The sequence below is a fragment of the Sciurus vulgaris genome (assembly GCF_902686455.1).
Source record: "Sciurus vulgaris genome assembly, chromosome: 3".
NCBI lineage: Eukaryota > Metazoa > Chordata > Mammalia > Rodentia > Sciuridae > Sciurus > Sciurus vulgaris.
This window is the reverse complement of record NC_136463.1, coordinates 158,646,874-158,666,908: the sequence shown is the minus strand read 5'-3', so window position 1 is coordinate 158,666,908 and position 20,035 is coordinate 158,646,874. Positions and strand designations below refer to the sequence as shown.

At 36.2% G+C, this 20,035-nt stretch overlaps 1 protein-coding gene across 1 annotated transcript in view; it reads left to right on the top strand.

The window, feature by feature from the left end:
* Positions 1 to 1,077: 1,077 nt before the first annotated feature.
* Positions 1,078 to 20,035, top strand: part of INO80D (INO80 complex subunit D) — a 54,725-nt gene continuing 35,767 nt past the window's right edge. The window contains 6 exon segments of the mRNA XM_079130571.1: positions 1,078 to 1,180; positions 1,183 to 1,290; positions 1,293 to 1,308; positions 7,094 to 7,703; positions 7,705 to 7,840; positions 16,601 to 16,709. Of these exon segments, the coding sequence (XP_078986697.1) occupies positions 1,093 to 1,180; positions 1,183 to 1,290; positions 1,293 to 1,308; positions 7,094 to 7,703; positions 7,705 to 7,840; positions 16,601 to 16,709 (1,067 nt within the window). The 5' untranslated portion in view covers positions 1,078 to 1,092.

Sequence of the window (20,035 nt, the reverse complement as noted above, 5' to 3'; positions counted from 1 at the left end):
AGAAGACTTAATCAATGATTATTATCCTATTTCCAGTGGTTGGAACCACCATGTGGTATGGAGTGCTGAAAAATAAATGTGGTTGGATGACTAGCTTTGTGTTCAAGAAGTTTAGAGTTTGGATGTGATAGCGTGGTGGAGTGTTAGAAGGAAAATAACATTTTTAAAATTTTATTATTATTTTTTTTTGTAGTTGTAGATGGACAGCATGCATTTATTTTGTTTATTATTATTATTATTTTTTTGAATGTGGTTCTAAGCATCAAACCCGTGCCTCACACATGCTAGGCAAGTGCTCTGCCACTGAGCTACCACCCCCAGCCCAATTTTATTTTTATTAGAGCATCATAATTATACATAGTATTTGGGCTTCTTTTGACAAGATTATACATCCCCATTCTCCCTCCCGATTTTATGTTTTATTTGCTCTACTTTTATGTTTTCATAACATTTGTTAAAATTGCCCAATATTTTGTCACCCTAAGAAAAAATGTAGAATTTCTGAAAGAGGTTTTAGGTTTGTAGTTTGTTCCATTGGCCCAGTAAAGGGATGTGGTTTCTCAAAATACAAATAAGTGCATGAACACCAGTAGTGAAATAAAAAGACCTGTACTGGTGATATTCATTTGGTGGAGGAGTTCTGCTTTGATGTATTTGCAAAACTTAACCTGAGTAAATGTTATTTAGTTCTGTTTTGAGGGGTAGGGTAACATTTTACAATGTCTTTTATTTTCTTTGACTGGCATTAATAAGATTGAATTGAAAGGAAGAATTCATCACATTAGGAAGGGTGATAGTGACATGTTTTATAACCTGGATGACCTAGCTAGCTTTGCTTATTTCTACTTTTAACTAGTCTTTTGATGTTTTTATAGACAATCTGCTTCATCTCGATTCAGCAGCATTCCAAACTGTGGTATCCTTGGGGTTCTCTTAACATTGCTATGGTGCAGAAAATTTAAAATCAGGTATGGCTGTGGGGCCAAAGTTCCTCAGTGAAATTCTCAACTTGAATCTGCCTTGTGCTCTCTAATTTATCATTTGGGTTTCTTTTTTGTGGTAGCTGATGTTCACAAGGAATAGAGTCACGTGATGTATGAAGGGAAACATATACACTTCTCTGAGGTTGACAATAAGCCCTTGTGCTCATATAGCCCCAAACTGTGCAAGCAGCGGCGTCTCACGGCTACGCTTTCTGTATCAGACACGTTCTGGAGGACAAGACTGCCCCCTTCAAGCAATGTGAATATGTGGCCAAGTACAACAGCCAGCGCTGCACCAACCCCATCCCCAATCAGAGGATCGTAGGTGAGCCTTCGTAGCAGTCAGTTCTTGACTTATTGGAAGGCTTGCCTCCTTCTCTGTTTCCTCTTCCCCTTTCTTCCTCTCAGTGTGGTAAATTTAAATATTGAGTTCTGGGGGTGATCCAAGTAAACTTTGGTTTAAAGGTAAGAGATTGAAATTTCTTTTTAAATAGAGTAGTAAGTTTGAGGGATTATTTTAAAAATATGTTCAAGTGTGTTTTTTTTAAGCATTCATAGACTTGTAGGATTAATTTAAAAAAAAAAATTATTTCCCCTGAAAACTGCTGCTTTGCTTCTTGGTACTGGTGTGCTTGATTTGTGACCTTATAAAGTAGTTCCTATCTTTTCTACTTAGTTTCATCATCTGCCTACTAAAGAAACTATAGGAACTAATTGTTATAATTGATAATAATTTGGGGTTTTTAAAATGAATGCTTCAAAGGTAGTAAAGGATATGTTCTTAACTAAAAGAGGATTTAAAATATTCAGAACAGTCAGAAGATTTACTTCCTAAACAGACTGCTAAGTAGTGTTTGGCATTCTCTTACCTATAATTTTGCCTTTTTTTGAGTAAAAAGGATTCCAAATAGATTTTGTTACCTTAATTTAGAAACTATTTTTACTTTACAGGTAAGCATTATCACTAAAATTGTGCGTTCATATTTTGCTGGTTTAATGAAAATAAAATGTGGGAGTTGTTTTTAAAGGAGTTAACACTGGTTGTCTTTCATATTCTTAGGAAAATTCACACTGTCTTTCAGATATAATTTCTTCTTTATATATCTTTTTCTTTAATTCTCCAGAAACCATTCCAATCATTGTGGAACATGACAGAGGGACGCTTGCTTGTTTTCCAGAAGTTTTAGATACTTGTTGTCTTTAGGTAGAAGATTTGGACCTTTTACTTCTGTCTGAGAACACACGTGCACCCTCACCCACACTCCTATACATAAGCAAATACACCAGCGTACATTGTTTGAAAAAGAGACATGTTTTTTTTATGTCATAGTAAACCACTATTTTTTAACTTTTTAGTGTGAAAGGTTTGTGTTGGTAGAGATCCAAAATGAGAATATATATAATGTGGTGATTTGGGAATACCCTACTAGAATTTCTAATGAGCATTTAAGGCTTCAAATGACAATACCTGAAAGTTAGAAACAGCTGCTTAGTGAGGCAAGAAATAAAATTTTAATTTCAGGTGAGAAAGGAACCTGTGTATTAGGCTAAACATATCTATCTAGTGGGTTTCAACTGACTGAAATATTAATTTCTTACCCATGCCCTCTTTTTACATAAGGAATTACTAAGCTTGGGTTAATTTCTTTACTTCAAGCTCCATTGTAAACACATTTCCTTTTTTTTGGCGGTGCTGGGGATTGAACCCAGGGCCTTGTGCTTGCGAGGCAAGCACTCTACCAACTGAGCTATATCCCCAGAGCCTTGTAAACACATTTCTATAATTTTTTCTTAAATTAAGTTTTTCACAGTGGCAGTTGTCAGCCTTGGGTTTTTTTATTGTTGTTGTTTTTGTTTTCCATTTGAGCTAAAGCTATTAAGGTAGTTTCTTAATAGTTAACAGTAAGACTGAAGTAAGAGTCCTGAATTTCTTTTAAAATGTCAATCCTCTGAAGCATCTGTCTTCGCCTTTTTCTTCAAAGTAGTTTCTTCTTTTGAGAAGAAGATAAGGGAAAGGACTTTTGCATTTCTATGTCAAGAGAAGCTATGCAAGAAATAATAAGTTAAACTTTTTTTTTTTTTCCTGAAGTTGGTTTATGGCCATATCAATGAAAATGAGGAATTTAAAAAAAAATTTTTTTTAGTGCTGGGGAATTGAACCCAGGGCCTTGTGCATTCTAGGCAAGCACTCTACCACTGAGGTACATCTTCAGCCCTCAATATTTTTGTTATTTGCAAGGTTGTCTGAAAATAAGTGTTAAAGTGAAGTCAAAAGGTAATATTCTTGTTATCTCAAGAAATCCAGGTTGAATTCATGTAATAATATGTTTAAACCTATATATATTTGAATATATATATATATATTTATATTTATATTATAAATATATGTATTATATATAATATAAACATACTATATGTATATATATGTTTTAAATAATAGCTTAACTGGGTATGGGGGTACATGCCTGTAATACCAGCCATTTGGGAGGCTGAGGTAGAGGATGGCAAGTTCAGGGCCACACTGTGCAACCCAGAGAAATCCTGTCTCAAAATAAAAAATTAAAAAGGACAGGAAGATGTAGCTCAGTGGTAGGGCACCCCTGGGTTTGATCCTCAATCCCCCTGCCCCCACACATACATAAAAGAAAAGAGAACAATAAGTTTTAATTGACAGATTTATCTGGTTTCTGATTATTCCTTTAGCTGGTGGTCAACTAGAGGAATCTTTTTTCTTTTTTCTCCTACCAGGGATTAAACCTAGGGGTGCTTATAACCACTGTGCCACATTGCCAGCCCTTTTTATTTTCTATTTGAGGCAGGGTCTTTCTAAGTTGCTTAGGGCCTCACTAAGTTGCTGAGGCTTTGAACTTGCAATCCTCCTGCCTCAGTCTTCTGAGCCACTGGGATGTGTACCAGGTGTGTACCACTGTGCCCGGCTAGATGAATCTTCTTAATTTTTGGTTTTAACTTATCTGGTGTGTTTTAAAAAGGCTAACATCTTTTTGCAAAGGAATATTGCAAAAGTCCATTTTTTATGTACTTATAAGGTAAACTGAGATTCATTACTATAGTTTTGGTTTTTCAGAGATAAGTAATTAAGTTAGCTATTTTACATAATACATGTTAAAAGTGTGCTATAATTTTTATATATATTATATATATATTTAATAGTACATATCTGTCAAGAAATTTTTTGTTTCTTACACACTTACTCTTTTTAAAAAAGCTTAATTAAGATGTGATTCACATACCATACAATTTATTCATTTAAAGGATACTAGTCAGTATTTTTTTACTACTTCACAGGATATGCAAACATCATCACAATCTAATTTTAGAACATTTTTGTCCTCCCCAAAGAAACCCTGACCCATTAGTAGTTATTCCTGGTGGTGGTTCTTTTAGACTAAAAATTTGAATCTATATGCTTATTTTAAATGCTGTTCATAACTAAGCTATTATAGTCTAGTTATATAAAGAATTTTCCCTCTTAGAAGCAGAGTTTTTAAGAGTCTAGACTATTGGTCATGAGTGATGTCCCAGTGGCTGGAGTAAGCGGGGCTGAGGGAAGGCTGACTGCAGATGAGCCTCTGCTTCATTCCAGTCAGTAGAGTAGAGCAACCTCATCTACCACGTGTAAATAAGCAGAGAAGTTTGATTTCTAAATTAAAAAACAAAAACCATAAAAACTCTACATCATCATTCCTTCCTAAAAAAGGAATGATTCTGTTAGTTAGAGCATTGAGTTGAAACAACAGAAACAGTTTACTCTCAAATTTTAATTATTACTGCATATTAATTATACAAAATAATGGGCTTCTGTGTGACATTCTTATACATGCATATAAGGTCCTTAAATAATGTAATTTTCCCTTTATTTTCCTCTTTTACCCTTTCCCCCTGACCCCCTCTCCCCTAACTGTCCCCCCGTTAATTTGTTTTTTTTAAATTTTCAGTTGATTATTGTTTTTAGTTGTAGATAGACACGATACCTTTTAATTATTTATTTTCATGTGCTGAGGATCAAACCCAGTGCCTCACAGGCGCTAGGCAAATGCTCTACAGCTGAGCTGCAACCCTAGTCCCCCACTTTTTTTTGTGTGTGTGTGTGGTACCAGGTATTGAACCCAGGGGCACTTACCCACTGAGCCACATTCCCAGCAAACCCTGCCCCCCCCCCCCCTTTTTTTTTAATTTAGAGGCAGGTCTCACTGAGTGAGTAGGACTTTGCTAAGTTGCTGCGGCTAGCTTTGAACTGAAGATTCTCTGGCCTCAGTCCTCCCAAGCCACTGGGATTACAGGCATTCTCACTGTGCCGACCCCCATTTAAGTTTCACTAAATTGTTTTTCACTTCTTCGTTAATGTAGTTTTCCCATGACTCCTTTCCTTGCTGGCCACAGCCTTTTTTTTTTTTTTTTGGTATACCAGTGATTGAAGCCAGGGGTGCTTTACCACTGACCCATATCCCTAGGCCTTTTTATTTTTTATTTTGAGGCAGGATCACGCTAAGTTGCTGAGCCTGGCTTGAACTTGAGCTCTTTCTGCCTCTTCCCAAGTTGCTAAATTATAGGTGTGCACCACCATGGCCTGCTGCTGGCCATAGCTTTCATCTGTTTTATTTGAGGTGTATGTGGGACCTAGCATAAATCTGCTAGATGGACTCTGGAGGTATCATCTGTATGCTAAAATAATAGGTTCCATTTTCAAATAACTTGGAGACTACACCCTTGATCAAAGAGGAGGACTGGTCAAGGATATAAAAGTAACGGCGGTACCCTGCTAGAACCTCCAAAGGAGCTCTCAGCTAACTTGGAGAAACACTGCCAGATGGGTACATCTCCCTTTTTGAACTTCATAGTGCATGGTAGCATATGAAATGCTTTGAGAAATTTTTCAGCAGAAAAATTTTTCAGCAATGACAAAATCATTGTATATTTTGTTTAAGCCACAATTTTCAAATTTTCTTAAGCATGGAATACTGTTTTATACTGTTAAGTAAACGTACGGTAAAACTGTGAGTAATGTGAGTTTGGAGGTGAACTATTCTGCTTAAAAGCCTCCACATGTTTTCACTGTGGTTAATTGATGTCTTCTACTTTCTCTTTATGTAACAGGACTCTATCCTTTCCTAATTTTTTAAAAATTTTATGTTTTGGTTTGTTCTTTGTGGTACTGGGGATTGAACTCAGGGTGTTCTTTCACTGAGCTACATCCCCAGCACTTTTTATTTTTTGTTTTGAGACAGGGTCTCACAGAGTCGCCACAAGCTGGCCACAAATTTGTGATCCTCCTGCCTCAACCTCCCATGTCTGTGGATTACAGGCAGGTGCCACCAAACCCAGTCCTTTCCTAATGTTTTAAAAATGACATTTACATTGCAAAATAGCCTGCTCATTGTTGAAGACGAATGAGAGTCTTCATGAGCTTTGATTTCAGCTCAAGTCTCAGCTATATCTGGAAAGTGGTTTGGGGCAAGTTCATGAAGCTTAGTTTCCTCATCTGTATGAAGCACATTATTTTCGTGCCTACTCCAAGTTGATACCACAGGAGATAGTTCATGTTCTTACATCTGGTTATTGAGAAATTCATTCCACTTATAATTCCACTAACAGTTGTTTTCTTTTACTTTCTCCTTCTATTTTCATGTTATCCCCTCTCTCTCTCTCTAAAGCACACAGTAAACACTTCATATTCTTGAGAGTTATATCATAAGATCTTTGTGAATCTCCTAAAGCAAACACTTAAATGGTATTGGAATATATTTTTCTCCATAAAAGAATCTTAAGTGATCCTCAGACTCTCAGTGAGTTACTTTACATGCTGTGAATAAAGCAGTGACCAAGTTGTTATCAGGCCCTCACTCCCTGACTGACTTGCCTCTGTCTGGCCACCTCTGCTCATGTACAGTTGCATATTTGCCTCAGCAGAATCATGCAGACTTTGAGGACTGCTTGAGAGTCGTAGAAGTTATATATTAAACCAGTGAATGCCGAGAGTTACTATAGTCATGAAATTTTTAACGTATTAGGATTCGCATTGTATAATATGTAATTTTATATTCTTCGTATGTTTCATGAACATTTTCCCATGTATGTGTGTACTTTTGAAGGTACTGCAACAGCCACTTGCAGGTACTTGGCTTTATCCCGAAAAAAGAGAGGAAGAAAAAGAATGATCCTATAGATGAGGTGAAGGTCAGGCACCAAATGGATACCATGGCCTTTAGCCTGACAGTGCCCACGCTGGCCTTGAAGATGCCCAATGGACTGGATGGAATGTCCCTCTCTCCACCCGGGGCAAGGGTCCCTCTCCACTACCTGGAAACTGAGTTGGAAGACCCATTTGCTTTCAATGAGGAAGATGATGATCTGAAGAAAGGGGCAACTGTGAGAAAGAAGTTGCAGAGCAAGTTGGCCCAGAATCGGCAGCGCCAGAGAGAGACAGAGATTTTAAAAGTTCGACAAGAGCACTTTAGTCCCCCTCCTGCACCTTCCCAGCAGCAGCCTCCGCAGCAGCACTCCCACCTGTCACCTTTATCCACTTCTTTAAAACCTCCAGCGCCACCGCAGGGTTCCGTCTGCAAGTCACCTCAACCTCAGAACACCAGCCTACCAATGCAGGGAGTGGCCCCCACCACACACACTATAGCACAAGCAAGGCAGTTGTCTCACAAGAGGCCTCTGCCCCTCCTGCCATCCAGTAGGGCTCCTGTCGTGGACCCCCCCCAGGACTGATCGGGTCCTTATGAAAGCCACAGCCTTCTCTCCACACTTCTCTTGTATAAGTCAACTGCAGAGACTGGTGAAACTGTGCACCCAAAAACATCAGTTGGACACTGATCTGTTTCCCCACTTAGGTGAGTTATCTGTTTTACCATATCATATATGTATAGATAAACCACGTTCTGTCATATGAGACTTTACTTTCACAGCTACCACTTAAGTGATAGGGCTGGAACACCTACCGTACAGAGTGATGCTCTGGATGATGCTTCTCTTTTAAGCTCCAGGAAGTGGGGTGGTTGCTGTGTTGCCCAGGCTGGCCTCAAACTCCTAGGCTCAAGTGATCCTCTGCCTCAACCTCTCAAGTTGCTGGAACTAGAGTAACTCTCTGTATCTTATTGTAGGATAGCATTGCTAATATTTGCCAACAGCAGGAAAAAAACCCACAAAGCTTTATTTAAAAAAAATTCCCAAGGCAATACCTGTTTATGATTGGAAAGAGAAAAATACAGATAAAACTTTTTCTTTATTTACAGATTTTCTATATTTACTATTAATAGTTGGTTTTATTTGTTTATTTTGTTTTTGATTATTTAAACCTTAATAAATCCACTAGAATTTATTTCTTTAATGTGATATGAACTATTATAACTTTAAGAAAAATTATTTGCATGATGTGGGTAGCAATAAGAATTATGAACAAGGACTTGACTAGATCAACAAATATGAATGGTCAATAAACAAATGAAAATTCCCATTGGAAGCAGGGGAATATAAATTAAAACAATGAATTACCAGATTGACAAAATTATATCCAATGTTGGTAAGGATATTATAGCTCATGCTCTTTTTTGGTACTGGGGATCGAACCCAGGGGACACTCTACCACTAAGCCACATCCCCAGCCCTTTGTATTTTTTATTTTGAAACAGGGCCTAGCTAAGTTGCTTAGGGCCTTGCTAATTTTTTGAGACTGGCTTTGAAATTGCAATCCTTCCTTAGCCTCCTGAGTCACTGGATTTATAGTCATGTGCCACTGCACCCGGACCTGTATCTGATACTTTGTTGATGAATAATGTAGATACCTAATAAAAAATTAAAAAAAACACACACGTAATTATCCTATAGTAATTATCTATAGCCACAGACTCCCTTTGGGACTTGTATTAGCTTTCATCACTGTGACCAAAGTACCTGATAAGAAAATTTACAGGAGGAAAAGTTTATTTGGGGTCAGGTATTCAGAGGTTCAGTCCATGGTTAGCTAACTTCATGGCTCTAGACCTGAAATGAGGCAGAATATCATGGTAGAAGGAGCGTGTCAGAGGAAAGCTATCACTTCATGGTAGCTAGGAAGCAGAGGCGAAGAGTGGAGCCAGGGACAAGATACAGTTCCCAAAGGTATACCCCAGTGACCTACATCCTTCAGGAATGCCCACACCTGCCTATAGTTACTACCCAGTAGTCCAAATTATTAATCCATCAAGTGGATTTATCCACAAATGAGGTTATAGCTTTGAAAATCCTATCTTTCACCTCTTAACTTTGCTACGTTATCTAATATATGAGCTTTTCAGGGGACACCTAATGTCTAGACCATCACAGGTCTCTACCCTATTAACAATCTGTGTGTAATGATGGTTATTACAGCTTTGCTTACAGCATTAAAAATCTGTAAATATCCTGAGTAATTGACAGGAAACCTGATAATTATTGTACATACATGTGTTACGAAATATGCAGCTATTTAAAAGAATAGAGTGAAATCTTTTGACCAGGATGTACCCAGGAAAAAGAATCAAGCAATGTTTGTTACTGTTTTTGTAAAAATAAAATAACACATGAACAAAGGTTATCATTTTATTTATTGATTAAGTGTGTGGATAGATGTTTTTCTATTTTTGTTTGCATAGATAAGTAAAAGTGTAAAAGGATATATACTTCTGGATTGTTAACATTGGCTTTTACAGGGAGAATGGAATGGGCAGGATGTGTTTTATGGGAAAAGGGAGTGTTGGCTTTTCTTGTGTAACTTCATATTGTTTGACATATTGTTAACACTGTTTTAGCCAGGGGCAGTGGCACAGGCCAGTAATCCTAGTGGCTTAGGAGGCTGAGGTAGGAGGATCACAAATTCAAGCCAGCCTCAGAAATTTAACAAGACCCTGTCTCAAAATAAAAAAATTAATAAGTGCTAGGGGATATGGCTCAGTGGTTAAGTGCCTCTAGGCTCAATCTCTGGTACCAAAAAAATAAACAAAAACCACTGACTTTTGGTAATTGAAAATACTTAATAAAACTCTTAGCCAAGTGTTGTGGCACACACCTGTAATCCCAGTGACTCTGAAGGTTGATATAGGAGGATCACAAGTTTCCAGACCAGCCTTAAGCAACTTAGTGAGACCTATCTCAAAAAGTAAAAAGAGCTGGAGATGTGGCTCGTGGTAAAGCACTTCTGTGCTCAATCCCCAGGACCGCTGCCCCTCCCACATATACACAAAAACAACTTTTAAAATATAGATAAGCCAAAATAATAATTTAAACACCTCAAACTCTAATACCCATTGACTAATACTTTGGTGTACATGCTGATTTATAACTTATAAAAATCTTGTGTATTTTCAAGTTAATTTTTCATATGAAACAATTTGTCATAACTGAATTCTATCTTCAATTTTTAAGTCATTTCCAGTTTATATTATTATACTCTTATTGATATATAACCTTGCAGCAAAATAATTACTGTTGCATCTTTAATTTTTTTTCATCAAATAAAAAAAAAGTGGAAAAGTTCCACTTTTTTTTTTTTTTTTTTATCAAAATGTTTTGGTGGTTATATGTAGAACTCAGTGGTAGAGTGCATACTTGGCATGGATGAGCCCATGGGCTCAATCCCTAGCACCAAAAACAAAGTTTTTGATATGTTGCTAAATTTTCCTTGAATTACTTTGTCAATTTACTCTTTCTTTCAGCAGTGCGTTTGAATGAGTATGTCTCCATATTTATTACCTCTGGATATTATTATTTTGCCTTTGCAAATTTAATAGAAAATCTGCTTTGATTTTTCGTATATTAGATCAGTGTTTCTCAAGTTTTAGGCCTTAGAATCTTTTCAACTTAAAAAATTATTGAGAAAAATCAGGCATGGTGGTGCACGCCTGTAATCCCATCAACTCAGGAAATGAGGCAGGCTGGCCTTAGCAATTTAGGAATGCCCTGTCTCAAAATTAAAATGAAAAGAACAGGGGATGTAGCTCAGTGGTAAAGTGCCTGTGGGTTCAGCCCCAGTACCAAAACAAAACAATTGAAAGCACCATATCCCCGCCCCCGTCCCGACCCCCCGTTGCTGGGGATTGAACTCAGGGCCTTGGGCTTGCAAGGCAAGCACTCTACCAACTGAGCTATATCCCCAACCCAGCACCATGAAACTTCTGTATATTTTATTTCTGTTGATATTTACTATGTTGGTTGAAGTGGAAAAGTTTAAAAATATTAATTCATTCAAAAATAAAATAACTCACCATATAATATGAAAAATAACTTTCAAAACAAAAACAAACATAACAAGATGAGTGTTATTTTGCATTGTTTTGCATATTTAATGTCTGATTTACTAGAGGGATCTGGATTCTCATGCCTGCTTCTACATTTAGTATGTTGTGATACATGATTTTAGGAAAATATGGTCTGATCCTTAGGTAGAAGGAAGAGTTTGGAGTATTTAGTGGCTTTTTTTCAGATACTGGACATTTTTCTTTGATTCTACACTAAAACTTGACAAGTGGTAGTTGCAATGTGAATTCTGAAACCATATCCAGGAATTATTCATGTTGTTACATTAAAATCCTCTGGTTTATCTTGTACTTTGTGTGTGTGTGTTGGGGAGGGGAGCAAATGAGTTATGAACCCAGGACTTTACCGCCAAGGTATATTCCTGGGCCCTTTTGATTTTTCATTTGAGACAGGGTCTCACTAATTTGCCCAGCTGGCCTTGAACTTGGAATTCTCCTGCTTCAGCCTATCTAGTGACTAGGATTACAGGAGTATACCATAATGACGGCTAAGAAAACTCTTAAATTTAAAACAACAATAATGACACTGTGGGGCACGAAATGAAGAATACAATGACTACTACTAATGTCACAGTTTTGATCCATTCTAAGGAGCCAGCAATTCCCTACCATTTTATACTATCATTGTGAATGTCAACATTGGTGAAAAAAGCAACAATGTATTGCTATTATTTGAAAATAGTGTTGTCCTAAGGAATCCCCTAGAAGATTTCAGAGGCTCTGGGGACCTTTAGACCATACTTTGAGAACTTTTAGTTTGTTTTAATAACATAGCTGAATATTTGTTCATATTTTTTTTTGCCTTTTCTTTCATCCATTTTTATTGAAGTATTTATTGATTGGTAGAGCTTTTTATGCATATTTCCTATTCTTTGCAAAGCTTCCTCTCGCCCCTTGTTTGTAATTTGTATTCAAATATCTATGATTTTGGAATTTAGAAGTTAGACATTTTATGTTTCTTTTTCTTTAGGATTTCTTCTTTTGGAAGCAAGAGTTTTTGGTTTTGTTTCCCCCTCCCCTTTTTTTTCTTTCCCATAGCTTCATAGAGGTAAACTGAAGTACAATAAAATGCAATTGATCAGCTTTGACATGTATATAACTAATACAATCATATAAAAAGAATTTCCATTACTTTTTTAAAATTTGAAGTCATGCAGGCTGTATTTCCTGCATGAATATTATTACATTAGAAATCAGTCACCTTAAGATATATAGAACCCCACTCCCACATGTCAACTATTCAAAATAAATGGTGAACTTAAAATATCTGAGGTCAAGGAAGAAAGTACAAGAAAAGTAAATAACAAATGCTTTGAACTAAGTGGATGATAAAAGCTTAAAATATCAGGATCTCTGGGATGAAACAATACTCAGATGAATATTTATAACTTAAAGTACTTGTATCAGAAAGAAATGAGAATAACAAATTATTTTCAAATTATGTAGTAGGAAGGAAAAATAAGGTAGGAACAGAAATATATGAAATAGAGAATAAATAATGCAGCTAAAATTTGATAAAAATCAAACAAGTCTAATCAAGAAAAAGCAAGAATACAAAAATTGCTATCAATGAAAAGGGAGCTATCAAATAATCCTACAGATGCTAAAAATATATTAAGGTAATATTACAGTTGTATGCCAACACACGTGATAGCTTACATAACATGGTAATATATTAGAGAAGGATCAGTGTGCTGCTAAGAAAGTGTATTCAGTCACTGATGGATGAAATATTCTGTATAGTCTATTAAGTCTGAATTATCAATTGCATTTTTTTACTTCCATAGCTTCTTTATTTAGTTTTTGTTTGGAGGATCTATCCAGTGGTGACAAGTCATATTAAAGTTACCCAGTATTATTGTATTGTGTTCTATTTGATTCTTGAATTGAGAAGGGTTGTTTGAAGTACGTAGATGCTCCATTGTTTGGGGCATAAATATTTATGATTATTATGTCTTGTTGTTGTATAATTCCCTTAAGCAGTACGAAATGGCCTTCGTTGTCCCTTTTGATTAACTTTGGCTTAGAGTCCACTTTATCTGATGTGAGGCTAGAAACCGTTGCTTGTTTACACGATCCATGTGAGTGATATGTCCCATCCTTTCACTTTCAGTCTCTGGATGTCTGCCTATGAAGTGAGTCTCGTGGAGACAACATATTGTTGGGTCTTGTTGTGTTAATCCAATCTACCAGCCTGTGTCTTTGATTGATGAGTTTAGGCCATTAATGTTAAGGTATTCTGGGTCATTATTTCTATTTTTTAATTTCAATTAGTTTCTCCTTGATTGACTTGTACTTTAGTGTACTTCATCCCTTTGCTGATTTTTCACTTTTTTTAAAATTTCATCTTCATGGAATATTTTATTGATATTCTATAGTGCAGGCTTTCTAGTTGCAAATTCTTTTAACTTTTGTTTATCATGGAAGGTTTTTATTTCATCTTCAAATCTGCAGCTAACTTTCACTGGGTATAGGATTCTTGGTTGGCACCCATTCTCTTTCAGAGCTTGTTATATGTTATTCCAGGACCTCCTAACTTTGAGGGGGTTTGTTCCCCTTTTTTTCTTTTGTTTGTTCCCTTTTTGAGCTATGTTTCTTCCAAGAGTATATAAATACATTCATCTGTATTTTCTTTTAGTCCTTTGTTTCATCACTTACATTTTAGTAATCTATCTGAAACTTCTAGGCATTAGTTTTGAGGCAGAGATATAACTTTAATTTTTCAAAATGTCTGCCTTTAATTCTAGCATTTATAGGCCTATGTCATCCATTACGTTTTCTTTATTTTTAAAATAACTTTCTTATATTTATTTATTTTATGTGGTGCTGGAGGTTCAAACCCAGTGCCTAACATGTGCTAGGCAAGTGCTCTCCCACTGAGCCAAAACCCCATCTCTACTACATTTTAATTCATAATTTCATTTATTTGTGGATGTTGATAATTCTTTAACTTTGAAACATTTTATGTTGGGGGCTATCAGTTTTGAACAGGATGAAACTTAGAAAAAAAATTCAGCCTTTAAAAAAAATTTTTTTAATTGTAGATGGACACAATACCTTTGTTTTACTTATTTATTTTTTAATGTGGTATTGAGGATCGAACCCAGTGCCTCACAGGTGCTAGGCAAGCACTCTACCACGGAGCCACAACCCCAGCCTAAATATTCAGGCTTTTAATTTTTTTTAAATTTAAACTTATTAGAGGCCTAATATCCAAGTAAAGGTTACTTTAGAGAAATCAGAAATTGTAATGTACTCTTAGAACCAAACATAGTCTTTGTTTATGTCAGCAAAAAGTGCTAAAGAAAAAAATCAGTCTTCTAATTAGCTCTTATAGTCCTGTCTGGGCTGGTCATATCAGTTACTTAACATTAAAACTGGTGATAATGAACCTAAGATCAAAGTTTTGCTTTATTTATTTATTTATTTAAAATTTTTTTTAGTTGCCAATGAATCTTTTTTACTTATGTGGTGCTGAGATGGAACCCAGGGCCTCACACATGCCAGGCAAATGCTCTACAACTGAGCCACAACTCCAGCCCCAGGATTGCTTTATTTGATAGTTAATTTCTCAGCAGGAGAAACACAGCTTAGGTCTTGACTTTTTCAGAGAAAAGTGTAGGTATCTTAGTAGAAATGGTCACCCAGCCTGTTTTATTTGGAAACAGGGTCTAAGGTTCTTAGGGCCTTGTTAAGTTGCTGAGACTGGATTCCAACTTTCTTTTTCCTTTTTTTTTTTTTTAAATTTAGTTGTAAATGAACATAATACCTGTGTTATTTTATTTTATTTATTTTATGTGGTGCTGAGGATCGAACCCAGTGCCTCACATATGCTAGGCACAAATGCTCTACCACTAAGCCCCAGCCCCAGCCCTGGACTGACTTTCAGTCCTCCTGATTCAGCCTTCATATTCTCTTTTTTAAAGGTATCTTAAGTATCACTTTGAAGGACCTTACCTTTCAAGACACTGAAGTTGATACTGTTATCATCACTTAATTGTTTCTTTTTTTCCCCTTTTCCCTACAAATTTTGATTCTTGCAGTTAATAGAAAGTACTCACTTTAAAGGGTCATCTTGGAACTAGATTTGAAGTTTCTTTTGCCAGTGGGCAATAGTAACTTAATTTTAAGCATTTTTAATTTGCATTTCAATTATCCATTTTTTAATTTCCTTATTTGGCACATGTAAGCTCACTTAAACTATGAAAGAAGTCTGTGAGGTCCTTTTAAATATAACTGTACTGAGAATGCTCTTTTGATTTTTGAGGTTCTCATGTAGGAAGATATAAAATCAAGGTGTCTAATAACTTTCATAGTAGCATGAGTACATTGAAATTATGTGATCCCACACTCTGTTATTCTCTAGGCTATGCAGCATCTGTTTATCAAGACTTCTTCAGGATATAAACTTTAAAAGGGGAAAAACCTTTTATGTCAGAAGCTAATAGTTATCCTGTCATTAAAAATTAAAGCATTTTACAAAATATTTAAACATCATTGATACTATATTTCTACACTTTATCCTCTCTAAACTTGTTTACCAAATGAAGTACAAAATGTGGCAGCTTTTGTTTAAAAAAAATTGAAAGAAGGCTCAAACCTCATTTAGTAGGACAGTGCCATTCCATACTTTGCACTTCCCACGGGAGTGCCCTGCCTAATCCAGGGAACCCTTTCCTCCATGGGTGTTGGGGGAAGGGTGGAACTGGTATGCCAATGACTATTTATTCCAGGGCCCTTCTTTGTTGAAGGTGACTCCATTGACACTTTTTGACTTTTTTCTTGCTTGAACATACGTAGGATTTCTTTTCTTAACCCTCTTGAATGTGTTTTTCTGACATTTTTGTAGTGTATTTTTTTAAATAAATATTTTAAAATTATCAATGGACTGTTATTTTATTTATTTATATGCAGTGCTGAGAATCGAACCTAGTGCCTCACACATGCTAGGCAAGTACTCTACCACTGAGCTACAATCCCAGCCCATGTATGACATTTTGATACTTGAAAATTTTTACCTTGTGTCCTGAACACTGTTTGCTTCTGTTATTCCTACTTCATTAGTGAAGAGCCTGATAAAAGTCCATCTTTAATATAGCATAGCCTTTCTGTTATAATGCTGTCTTTTCAAAACCTGAGTGTATGTTATACATTCATTATTAATGTCTTTGTAAGGAAACAATACTGGAGGCACCTGTTCACATTATGTTAATACTTGCTGATGTTGGCTTATGTATTTTGGATACCTCTTTTTTTTTTAATCTAAATTTTTAGTCAAAGTAAATTTTTTTTTCTAACTTGTAATATCCTCTGTCGGCCCAGGGTTGGACTGGTCTGAAGAAAGCGGAGAGGAACTGGAGGACTCAGAACAGGCCTCACCATACCAGGTGGCATGGTCTATCCGAGAAACCCTCAGATATGAAAGACACACGTAAGCCTTCCTTTCTGTTTTTCTTTTAATTCTTTATGCACCATGGTAGCAGATAGGTTTCATGCTGACGTTTTTCTTTTATTGGATCTAGTTTTATTATAATGGAGATAAAATTGATGCCATTTGGAAAAAAATGTACCATATTATTTAAACAAAGATAATCTTAAGTTTTCTTGGTGAATTATTAATAGAATTTACAATTCATAATAGAGTTTAAAGTTGAAAGGGACCTTGGAGATTTCCTTCCCCTCTCCCCCTCCCCCTCCCCCTCCCCTTCCCTCTCCCCTTCCCTCTCCCTCTCTTTCTCTTTCCCTTTCTTTCTTTCCTGGGGATTGAACCTAGGGGAGCTCTACCACTGAGCTATGTCGTTGGCCCTTTTTTATTTTTCTTTTGAGACAGGGTCTCTTAAGTTGCCAAGGCCAGATTTGAAGTTGGGATCCTCCCCCTCAGCCCCCTAATTAGCTAGGATTACAGATGTGCTCCACCACAACCAGAGGGGTTTAGAGATTATCTGAGGCAATTGCCTCATTTTACGGAAGAGGAAAGCAGGCCCAAACAGATTAAGAACTTGTTCATGTCATTAGGAGGGCTACTTGGAGTCCTACTGTCTTGCTTCTCCACATCTTCTTTTGACTGTTTCCCCACAGAAGCTAGAAATGGTGCTTTTTGTTTCATTTTTGTCTTTGCAATTTTGATTCATTCTTTAATATTTTTACTGTGCTAAAAATTTGTTTAATCTTCTTAGGAGTTTTTTGTATCTACTTTATTGGAAAACTGTTTCAATATACTTAAAACCCTCCTCAGTGTTTTTCTAAAAATGCACTAGTAAGAAAATGTTTGTCTAAGGTCTGTAGAAGATTAATGAACATCTTATCTTATTCAGTAATAGATGGTGAGAAAACATTTTCTTTCAAGTGACTGCTTTAGCAATATAGGGATTCACTTAGTGCTGCATGGCAGTACCATGAGAAATCCATGTTCATGGGGCCAGAAGATAAACTCTCTGACTAAATTAATGATTTAAACTGTTTTAGTTCAAATAGACACCCCAAAAGATAAAGATCTGCTCTCTGCTCCAGACCGAGTCCTAGAAGTTCATAATATCATTTTATGTATATCTAATTTGGGTTATAGTTCTTGAATTTGTAGGATTAAAAATGTGGTTTGTTACTACATCCAGAGATGATGAGGCTTAGAAAACTGATTCACTAGACACTAATCTATAAACCAAAACTACATGGGAAGCAAATTATAATCAGAAGCTTATTTGGCAATGGAATTAAAGCAAGAGGAGTTGGTTGGATTTTATTAACAGTGTCTCTAAATTATAAGAGCATCATGTCCCTTTCTACTCTTGGGATTTACCTCCCAGATTCTAGTCCCTGCCTCACTTACATGCTAGGCAGTATTTGCTCACTCTGAATTCCATTTTATATGTCATTCAGGACTGCTACCTTATCATTACATTTTTTCTTTCAGCTAGAGTACAATAGGGTCAGTTGAGCTTAAGCTTTCTAGTTACAAACGTGCTGCATATCAGCCTGACTTGGGATATTTTGGGTTAGTTTTATAAATTGCTGTGAATTAACATAAACAAACCCTCAACAAAATGCCTGGTACATAGGAAATGGTTAATAAATGGTAGTTATTACCAATTTCATTCTAGAGGTAACCTCAACATTGGTTTTGGATGTACACCCCATTTCTGCCTTCTGTCCCACCACCCCTTCCCACCGCCAAGTATTGGGTGCTTTGTCACTGAACTACATCTCCAGCCCTTTTTTAAAATTTGACACAGGGTCTTGCTAAGTTGCCCATACTGGTCTTTGAGAGCCTCTTGCATCAGCCTTCTGAGTACCTGATATTACAGGCCTCCGTCACCACGCCTGGCTTCTACTTTCTGTTCTTGAATAGTTGTCAAAATACTTTTTTACCCTTTAAAAAAATTTTTGAGACAGGGTCTCACTATGTTGCTGAGGCTAGTCCCCAATTGTTGTCCTCCTACCTCAGCCTAATGAGTAGCTGGGATTAAAGCTGTGCACCACCGTGCCAGGCCAAAGTACTTCTTTTGTGTTTTAGGCTTCTGGCCATCCTTAGTTTTCTTCAACTCTGTAGCAGTTTACTCTTGGTCACTTTTGCTGACTTGCTTCTTCCCCTTTATTACTATGATACTCTGATTTCCTGGTTATTCTTTTCCTTCATTTTATTTATTTTTTTATAGGCAATTATCTTAACTTCCTACCCGCTGTAATGTTAATCTTTTCTCCTTCATTCTTTTCATTCATTCATTCCCTCTTCAGTTTATTTCTGTTAAGCTCTCATACTCCAGCTGGGGGCGCTGTGTTTTTTCTGTTGTGTGAAACAGATCACATTGGTTTACCATTCCGTCTGTGCCAACAGCTGTGTGTCTGTCTGTCTGCCTTTTTACCTTCTCACAGGAAACCCTTTTTTTTAAACTACCCAGGAATATTTTTATTCCATTTTCTTGTTATAACCACCTGTCTTTTGTTGCACCTTGTTATTTGAGTGTAGATAATTGGCCTTATGTAGTCCATTTGTTACTCCTTTCAAGCATTTTTGCCATTTAAAATTTCTAAGTGAGTTCGTTGATTTTTGGAAGAAAGACTGACAGTGGTCTGATAATCACATTCCTCCTTAAAGATCCTTTCTCATGAATTATTTGTTAAGACATGATTATACTAAAAGTAATTTTTAGAGCAAGGCTCAGTTTTGTTTTGGCAAAGGTTTCTTGGTTTCTTTCATTGTAGATGCATATGCTTCTGTACGATCTTTCAGACTTTCACTTGGTTCTCTTAATATCAGAAATAACTTACCTTAAATGCATTATTATTATTTTAATTTTTTAAAATAATACTTATTTTAATAGTGCAAAAACAAGCTTCTCATTCAGTAAAAGAAAAACAAAAAATTTTATGAAAATAGCCAACACTTTTAACAAAGTAAAACACAAATACCTACTACATAAATATTTTAATTGTATACTTGAAACCCAAGGAAGCAGATACCATCACAAGTCAAATCATTCTTAGAGTGGGAGAGTGGGTCGTTGCAGTTACCAAAATGAGTAAAACAAAATATCTAAGTTTTAGACATATAGGAAAAACAAAACTCCAGTAAGAAAGCCAACTTAAGTTTCATGGGAAAAAAAACTGATAACTTTAAGTTTTTAAAGAAGTTTATGGAAATAGGAAACGTGTCTTGATTTTTATGCCAAATGAATTTTGTGTTGACTTTTTTTTTTTTTTTTTTTTCTTTTGCGGGGAGAGGGAGGCAGGTACTGGGAACCCAATGGTGCTTAAGCACTG